This window comes from Hylobates moloch, unplaced genomic scaffold, assembly GCF_009828535.3.
Source record: "Hylobates moloch isolate HMO894 unplaced genomic scaffold, HMol_V3 SCAFFOLD_23, whole genome shotgun sequence".
Classification (NCBI taxonomy): domain Eukaryota; kingdom Metazoa; phylum Chordata; class Mammalia; order Primates; family Hylobatidae; genus Hylobates; species Hylobates moloch.
This window is the reverse complement of record NW_026652298.1, coordinates 41,293,153-41,301,942: the sequence shown is the minus strand read 5'-3', so window position 1 is coordinate 41,301,942 and position 8,790 is coordinate 41,293,153. Positions and strand designations below refer to the sequence as shown.

Genomic DNA, 8,790 nt, shown 5'->3' with positions numbered 1-8,790 from the left:
GATGGTCTCGATCTCCTGACTTCATGATCCGCCCGCCTCAGCGTCCCAAAGTGTTGAGATTACAGGCGTGAGCCACCACGCCTGGCCTTTTTTTTTTTTTTTTTTTGAGACAAGGTCTCCCTCTGTCACCCAGGCTGGAGTGCACTGGCGTGATCTCGACTCAGCGCAACCCCTACCTCCTGAGTTCAAGTGATTCTTCTGCCTCAGCCTCCCGAGTAACTAGGATTACAGGCATGTGCCACCACGACTGGTTAATTTTTTATATTTTTAGTAGAGACGGGGTTTCTCCATGTTGGTCAGGCTGGTCTCGAACTCCTGACCTCAAGTGATCCACCCACCTCGGCCTCCCAAAGTGCTGGGATTACAGGTGTGAGCCACCACACAGGGCCTCATTTAAAAATTCTTTATAGAGATGAGGTGTCACTACGTTGCCTGGGCTGGTCTTGAACTTCTGGCCTCAACTGACCCTCCCGCGTCGGCCTCCCACGGTGCTGGCTGAAGGGTGAGCCCAGGCTGGCCACAGCGTGTTTTCATCATTGTCTGCAGCTTGCGTTCTGCTGGTTCAGGGCTTAGCTGGGCACAGGGGCCCCTCCGAGGCTCCTGTTCAGGGCTCAGCCTTGTCTACGGGGCCCTCCGAGCTCTTCCTGGACCCTCCTCGGCTCCTTCAGTTCAGGGCTCAGCTGGGCACGTGGGCCCCTCCTTGGCTCCTCCGGCTGAGGCCTCTCCTCGAGCTCTGGGCCCTGAGGATTCTGGGCTTCCTCCCTTGGTTGCCTTTGGCCTTTGGCCGGGAAAGTGGTGGGTGTCCGTGGGAGCCTGGGCCACTTCCCAGCACCGCAGCTGACCTGCGGCTCCTTCAGGGCAAAGCTGCGTGGACACAAAGGGAATGCCACTCTGAGCTGGCCTCTCCCTTTACCTGTCAGTTCCCTCCCAAGCCGGCTGCCTTCTGTCCCCTCCCCAGAGCCCTTGGGTAACTGGTTTGCTGCAGTGTGTCTGCAATTTTTCAATTGTTCTCTGTGGAAGGGAGTTTTTAAAAGGCCCTTAATCCCTTCTTGACATTTGTAAGTTGACGCTTACACCTGGCAGCCTTGCTGAATTCTGTGTGCGTGAAGGTCAGGTTCCACTGCAAGTCACAATAGAAAACCCACTCCGTGGAAAAAGACCAGAGATGACCGCTGCGCACACCTCCGTTCAGCAAACAAACCTTTGCAGGTGTTCATAGCGGAGGCGGATTCCATACTGGGGATAAGAGCTCATGACGTGCCAGGAGGGGTTTCAGGGACAGGGCCCGGGTCAGAAGGAGCATTCCCTCAGCAGCAGGCAGCCAGCCCAGCTGCGTGGGGAAGACAGCTCACACTTCGCAGGCCAGCGAGCGCCCGGGGGCAGCTCCGTTCCAGTGGACCCCGCGGGAAGGGGTGTGCGTGTGCCTGGAGCTGGCCCCCGTCCTGCCTCCCTGACCTGTGTGCTCCCACAGCCCTGAGACGGACGGCTCACAGCCTTGCAAGGCCCACACTGCGCTGGGGGTCAGGCTTGTGCTCCCGGGGGTCCTGTCTGGCCTGTGTAGCTGCCGTCCAGAGCTGCTGACCTGCAACTGGGGGGGCCACACTGCTCCCTGGGTTTCAGCACCCGAGAATCAGAGTGGGATCCCGGGAAACCTGGGCCCAGGCTTCCACCCATGCCCACCGTGGGCAGCTTTGCCTTCCTGGGCATCCCTCCTCCCCCAGGTGGCCGGGCCTGGCTCGCTGCCCGTCCAAGGCTCCTGCGCGGGGTCTCCACCCACACATTCCTGCGGCGTGAGGCGCCGCCGCTCCCTGCTGCCCCGGGCAAAGCCGTCATTTGTTCCCTTTGACGGCCCGGGAGGCTGCCAGGCTCTCCACCCCCACTTCCCAGTTGAGGAAACCGAGGCAGAGGAGGCTCAGGTGTGGCCAATCACCCTGCACGTCAGTTACCCTGGGCCGGGCCCACTGGGACCTGGGAGGGGCCACTTGGGACTTGGAGGGAGGGGGCTGCCCGGGCGTTAGGGGTAAAGCTCCCTACCCAACCGTGCAGAAGGCCTCGGAGGCCTGGGGGCTGGGCTCCCCTGTTCACATCGCCCTTTAGAGGACCACGTGTGGGCATTGGCCCGAGATCCGAAAGGGGCCGTCCTGTTCCCCATGGGCGCTGCCAGCGCCACGCACTCCTCTTTCTGCCTGGCCGGCCACTCCTGTCTGCTGTGACGCGTGGACGGAGAGCTGCCGGGGGACCCACGGTGCCTCCCTCTCTGGGATCTGTAAGTAACAACCTTTGAGCTCTTTCTGTTGTGGTGTGGATGGAATCTGCGCCTTCCATCTGGAGAACTGGGGCCGCCTCAGACCGGGCTTCCAGCACCAGAGTGATGGTCAGGCTTCAGCTGGACGCAGATTTCACCCTGCAGGGCACACGCAGACCCATTTGTGTGGAAGCGGCAGTCCTAAGGCAGCTCAGGTGCCTCCATGGCCCCAGCCCAGCCCTCCTGCAGGAGTAAAGGATGCAGATTCCAGGGCCCCCCGTGGCCTGCAGAGGCCCCTCAGAGCAGGAAGGGCCAGGCCCTCAGGGAGCCCCCACCCCAGGTGCTGAGGTCGTTGGGTCACATGGATGGGGTGGGGGGTGCCCAGGTCCCCCGTGATCCGATGGCCACGTTTCCTGCCTGGCTTCACGCACCCCAAGGGCTGGGGGTCCCACCCACCGCTCACTTTCTGGTTGTGGAGGGGTCTGTTTTCTTCTACCTTCTCAAGGTGTTCAGAGCCTCAGGGGCCTCCCCACTTCCTCTGGGGCCTGGGGGGAGTAGAGTCCGTCACCGGGAGGCTCTGTGGCTCCCCGAGACATTCCCCAGTGGCCGGGCAGACCAGGCAGGCTCTGCCTGTGGACAGGGTCGCTGAGCATGAGCGTGTTACCCCCATTTCTGAGCTGTGGGTGGAGCCCCCGGGCCTGGGCCAAGCTTTTCTGGAGGCAGCGCTATCCTCCTCAGCCGTGGTGGCCTTCCTGAAAGGGGTGAGTGTAGAAGCCGGTTCCCTCTTCTGCGGGCCCCACCCCCACCCCAGGAGGACAATTCTTGTTCAGGGAGGGGCTCCCCACCCACTTCCCCACCCCACACTAGCCCACAGGCCTCCGGGCCCCACCCTAGAGAGTACAAGGGGCTCCCCAGGCTGCTCACTGGCCCGGCCCTGCCCCACCTGGACTGCACCTGCAAGTGGGCTCAGAGAGGCCAAGTGGCCCAAAAAGACGCTGGTGGGTGGGAAGGGGCGGCGGCCTCTGTGCCCGCAGCGCCCCTCCTGCCCCAAGGGTGTTGTCTGCCTGGCAGGGTCTGCTGCAGCTGAGGGCGGGGGAGAAGGGAGGGAGCCACATCCAGGCGAGGGGGCTGCTGGACACAACCCCAGCAGGACCTGCTTGTCCTCCTGTGAGAGTGTGGGGAGACTCAGGCCAGCCTGCGCGGGCGGTGGCCCCGGCTGCTTGATCTAAGCTCTGCTCACACTGCCCTGCCCTTTCGGGAGAGGGGTGGGCGCCAACTGACGCCTGGGCTGTCTGGGCTGGGGACCGGGATCTCAGACCCAGCCCCTCCCCTGGACAGGAGGAGCCAGTCGGGGAGACAGAGGGCTTGGTGGCTGGAGGGCAGGGCCAGGGTGCGGACGCAAGCTGCAGGTGCCACAGAAGTTTGCCCTGGGAGCCCCTCCTGGGCCCACGTGGCCCCAGGCTGGCCCAGGACAGAGGTGTGGGGTGAGAGCAGGGAGTCCCATCCTGAGTCATTGCCCTCCACAGACGCAGACCATGGCCTTGCTAACAGCTCGATCCCTGTTGGGGTCCTGTGGGACCCCCGCCCTCAGCAGCCTCCTGTTCCTGCTCTTCAGCCTCGGTAGGTACTAGAAGGGGCTGCGGGTGAGGCGGGGACGGCCCAGGGGCCTTGTGGGCCGGGCCCTCACAAAGGCTTTGCCTGTCCCTGCCTTCTCCCTGGAGTGCCTGTGGTGGCCAAGTCCCAGCAGCAGTCTCTGCCCCCAGAGGTGACTGGAGCTGGAGACCCAGCCAGGGAGTGATGGGGCCTAGGACACAGTGGGGATGTCTGTGGGATGGGTGGTCTGACCGGCCAAGCAGCCGGGTCTCAGGGACAGATGCGGAAGGCCGGGCTCCCTGGTGGAGTGTAGACCCCGTGCCTGGGGGACTGTGATGTCATGGGGTACACAGGGTACATGGGCCTGAGCCACCGGCCTCTGCCGCTTTGGGGCATGCATAGGGCTGGCTGCGGGGGCAGCGGGGCTCTGCCTCCTTCCTCTGCTGGGTCAGGGCACACCCCAGAGGCCTCCCCCGCCCCCCCGCCAAGCTGTCCCCTCTGCCTCTTTAGGATGGGTACAGCCCTCGAGGGCCCTGGCTGGAGAGACAGGGCAGGTAAGGTCTCCTCTGGGGAAACGGGGGAGGGTCTTCAGGTCCCAGGTGGGGGTGCCATACTGTGTTCTCTCTGTCACGTATCCACGGTGCCTGCCAGTTTCCATGGTCCCTGCTTGCAAAGGGGCACCTGGACCTGCATATGACTGGCCTGGGAGCAGCCAGGTCTGGGGAGTAGCAGAGCTGAAATTGCAGCTGGGTCCGGGAAGTAGCTGGATGAGAAGTAGCCAAGCCCATGGGTCTGAGACACAGCCGGGCCTGCGAAGTAGCTGAACTTGGGGAGTACCTGGGCCCAGGGGTAGCGGGACCTGGGAACTCCTGCTCCAGAGAGCTGGTCTGAGCCATGTTCAGCAGGCCCTGTGCCCCCAGGAGGCTGCGCCCCTGGACGGAGTCCTGGCCAACGAACCTAACATTGCCAGGTGGGTCCGGGGTCCTCACAGCCCTCAAGAGTGAGGCTCCAGGGGCCCTGGGGACTGAGGATGGGCTGGGGGCCCCATCCCCTGCACCCCCTCCCCATGTTCCCTCCCTGTGTTCCCTCCCCCCGCGTGCCCTCCCCCTTCCTCCTCTGCTCCACGGCAGATCTGCCTGGGCTCCGGACTGCGGGAGGGACTGACACCCCCCATGTGATGGCGACTCCCGGCCCTTGAGGGTATCACCTGGCCTTGGGGGGAGGTCTGCAGGGAGCACGGGGGTCCTCCGGGGAGAGGTGGGGCTGTGGGGCTTGGGGAGCACTGGTGGGCATTGCCGGGGAGGGGTGATCGTGGGTGCCCAGCACAACCCCTCCTGCAGCCTCTCGCCACGCCAACTCCTTGGCTTCCGGTGTGCGGAGGTCTCTGGCCTGAGCACGGAGCGTGTCCAGGAGCTGGCTGTGGCCTTGGGACAGAAGAACGTCAAGCTCTCAGCAGAGCAGGTCAGTCTCAGTTGGGCTGAGGCAGGTGGGCACAGCTGGGGCTGAGGAAGTCATAGGCAGCTCTGCAGTGCCCATCTCGGCACCACAGTCCCCTCTGTCCCTGCTGCCATCTCTCCCTGGCTAGTTCTTCCCAGAGTTCCTCTGGCCACCCAAGCCGACCACTAGGGTGCCTGTCCACATCAGGGGCCAGCTCCCCCGGAGCAGGTCTGATATGGCCCTGTGTGCTGGGCCCCCTTCAGGCTCTGCCCCAAGGGTGAATCTTTTGCAGGGGAGTGGGTGAGACCCGGGGCAGGGGAGCGGCAGCCAGGCACAGGAGCCCACATCCCCTGGGGCAGCGCTGCAGGCGGCCAGAGATCCCACAGATTCTCATGGCCAGGGCAGGGGTGTGTTGTGGTGGGCAGACTGGCCAGGCGACCCTGGCCCATCACGTGGGTGGCGGCCCGAAACGCTCTGTGCTGGACTCCCTGCCCCTGCAGCTGCGCTGTCTGGCTCACCGGCTCTCCGAGCCCCCCGAGGACCTGGACGCCCTCCCGTTGGACCTGCTGCTATTCCTCAAGTAGGCCCTGCCCCCCACCCCCCGCCCCCTGAACCCACCCCACCCGGCTTCTCCCCCCAGCCCTCAGCCCCCAACCCCCTGCTCCTTGCCTCGGACCCCAGGCCACAGCAGAGACGTGGAGGCAGGCCGGGCCACCTCTCAGGGTGGGGCCGGGTGTGATCGGTGCGGCCTGTCCCCAGCACCCTCTCTCCACAGCCCAGCCGCGTTCTCGGGGCCCCAGGCCTGCACCCGTTTCTTCTCCCGCGTAACGAGGGCCAACGTGGACCTGCTTCCTCGGGAGGCTCCTGAGCGACAGCGGCTGCTGGCTGCGGCTCTGGCCTGCCGGGTAGGGGCTGGGGCCAGCGCAGGGCGGAGAGGGCTCAGCAGTTCCAAAGGTGCTGAGGCCGGCCTCTCTGCAGGGCGTGCGGGGGTCTCTGCTGAGCGAGGCTGATGTGCAGGCTCTGGGAGGCCTGGCTTGCGACCTGCCTGGGCGCTTTGTGGCTGAGTCGGCAGAAGTGGTGCTACCCCGGCTGGTGCGCTGCCTGGGACCCCTGGACCAGGACCAGCAGGAGGCAGCCAGGGCGGCTTTGCAGGGCGGAGGACCCCCCTACGGGTAAGTGAAGGTGTCTGGAACCTCGAAGGCTCACCTGGCGGCGTGGCATGAGCAGCGTGAGGACACCCACGGCCACGCCTCAAGGCCCAGGGTCAGTCACCCTTGCCACAACCCTGCCAATGCCCCCAGCGTCCCCGCCACAGCCAGGGGGTATGGCCTGGACTCTTCCCTCTCTATCTGGGGCTGCGTTTGGGGGTCCCTGAGCTGTGCCCCGTGTCTGCACAGCCCCCCGTCGACGTGGTCTGTCTCCACCCTGGACGCTCTGCAGGGCCTGCTGCCCGTGCTGGGCCAGCCCATCATCCGCAGCATCCCGCAGGTGAGACCCTGATCCCCAGCCCGTGGGGATGCTCAGCCACCTGAGGCTCAGCCCGGGTCCTGCTTGTCCTCAGGGCATTGTGGCCGCATGGCGGCAACGCTCCTCTCAGGACCCATCCTGGCGGCAGCCTGAACAGACTGTCCTCCGGCCGAGGTTCCGGCGGGACGTGGAGAGTGAGTGCTATGCCCTGCGCAGTCTGGCACCAGGCTGGGCAGCACCCCTGGGGGTGGGCATCTGCAGTTCAGGGTCTCACCTGCCCCTCTCCGGCTTTGCAGCATGTCCCATTATAACCACAGAGAGTGGACAGAATCCCTGTTTGCCAGTGGGTAAACTGAGGCACGGGGAGGGTCACAAATTGCCCAAGGTCTCATCTCACAGCAGGTGTGGGAAGAAGAAGGGGTCAAAGGAACTCCGGCCCTGACCCCTGACTCCTGTGCCCTGCAGGGACAGCCTGTCCCCCAGGCAAGGAGGCCCACGAGATAAACGAGAGGCTCATCTTCTACAAGAAGTGGGAGCTGGAAGCCTGCGTGGATGCAGCCCTGCTGGCCGCCCAGATGGACCACGTGAACGCCATCCCCTTCACCTACGAGCAGCTGGATGTCCTGAAGCATAAACTGGATGAGGTAGTTCATGACTCAGGTTCCCGCCGGCCTGCTGTGTCCAAGCCATCCCCAGCCCCGCTGGGAGTGACGTGGGCCCTCCTGGTCTCTTGGCCTGCAGCTCTACCCACAAGGTTACCCCGAGTCTGTGATCCAGTACCTGGACCACCTCTTCCTTAAGATGAGCCCTGAGGACATTCGCAAGTGGAATGTGACGTCCCTGGAGACCCTGAAGGCATTGCTTGAAGTCAGCAAAGGGCACGAAATGAGTGCTCAGGTGACCGTCTGGCTTGGGGGTCACGTGGCATGAGATTGGGCAGGGCTGAGGGGCAGAGTGGGGGACAAAGCCTGAGGTTGGGCGGGCCTGGGGTCAGGGGCACAGCCTGTTATGCTGGTGGTGGAGGGGTACATCTCTCCTTGCCACAGGGCTCCTCAATGACCCCCTCCCACAGGTGGCCACCGTGATTGACCGCTTTGTGATGGGAAGGGGCCAGCTAGACAAAGACACCCTAGACACCCTGACCGCCTTCTACCCTGGGTACCTATGCTCCCTCAGCCCTGAGCAGCTGAGCTCCGTGCCCCCCAGCATCATCTGGTGAGTCCCCAGAGCTCTGCCTGGCAAGGTGGGTCCGTGTGCTGGCGCTCACTGTCCACCCACCCTGTCCCCAGGGCGATCAGGCCCCAGGACCTGGACACGTGTGGCCCGAGGCAGCTGGACGTTCTCTATCCCAAGGCCCGCCTTGCTTTCCAGAACATGAATGGGTCGGAATACTTCGTGAAGATCCAGTCCTTCCTGGGTGAGCCAGGGAGTCCCTGGCCAGGGTGGGCACCACAACGGGGGAGCCACAGACTCCACTTGGGGGGTGCCAGGCCTTTGCCTTGCTGGGCCGCCTGCTGCCAGGGTAACTGGGTGCTCACCCGCCCTCTGCCCCCAGGGTGTGTGTGGCCTTAGGGGCTGCGGGTTCTGACCCCAGCTCAGGGCGCCAGCCACCTCCAGAGTCTCCCACGCCCGGGGGTCAGGCGGCCAGGCAAACCCAGGCCCTGGAATCCCTAAGGAAAAAAGGAAGCCCTTTAAGGCAAGTGGGCTTCCTGTAGCCCGTGGTCAAGGGCCTGGGGGTGTGAGGCGAGGTCTCAGCTCCGGCATCTCTCCCGGTGGGCAGGTGGGGCCCCCACGGAGGATTTGAAGGCTCTCAGTCAGCAGAATGTGAGCATGGACTTGGCCACGTTCATGAAGCTGCGGACAGATGCGGTGCTGGTACGGCCAGCGGGAGGAGGGGCATGTGGAGGAGGGGCGAGTGGAGGAGGGGCAGGTGGAGGAGGGGCATGTGGAGGAGGGGCGAGTGGAGGAGGGGCATGTGGAGGAGGGGCGAGGGGAGGAGGGGCAGGTGGAGGAGGGGCATGTGGAGGAGGGGCGAGTGGAGGAGGGGC

At 64.6% G+C, this 8,790-nt stretch overlaps 1 protein-coding gene across 1 annotated transcript in view; it reads left to right on the top strand.

Annotated features, from left to right (window-relative positions):
* The first annotated feature begins 3,514 nt into the window (after positions 1–3,514).
* LOC116462404 (mesothelin) overlaps positions 3,515–8,790 on the top strand; it is a 10,606-nt gene continuing 5,330 nt past the window's right edge. The window contains exons 1-14 of the mRNA XM_058433945.1: positions 3,515–3,865; positions 4,349–4,392; positions 4,759–4,808; positions 5,179–5,299; positions 5,776–5,855; positions 6,051–6,180; positions 6,254–6,447; positions 6,673–6,763; positions 6,837–6,936; positions 7,208–7,386; positions 7,484–7,639; positions 7,815–7,957; positions 8,032–8,159; positions 8,523–8,617. Of these exons, the coding sequence (XP_058289928.1) occupies positions 3,781–3,865; positions 4,349–4,392; positions 4,759–4,808; positions 5,179–5,299; positions 5,776–5,855; positions 6,051–6,180; positions 6,254–6,447; positions 6,673–6,763; positions 6,837–6,936; positions 7,208–7,386; positions 7,484–7,639; positions 7,815–7,957; positions 8,032–8,159; positions 8,523–8,617 (1,596 nt within the window). The 5' untranslated portion in view covers positions 3,515–3,780. The remainder of the gene's footprint in view (positions 3,866–4,348; positions 4,393–4,758; positions 4,809–5,178; positions 5,300–5,775; positions 5,856–6,050; positions 6,181–6,253; positions 6,448–6,672; positions 6,764–6,836; positions 6,937–7,207; positions 7,387–7,483; positions 7,640–7,814; positions 7,958–8,031; positions 8,160–8,522; positions 8,618–8,790) is intronic.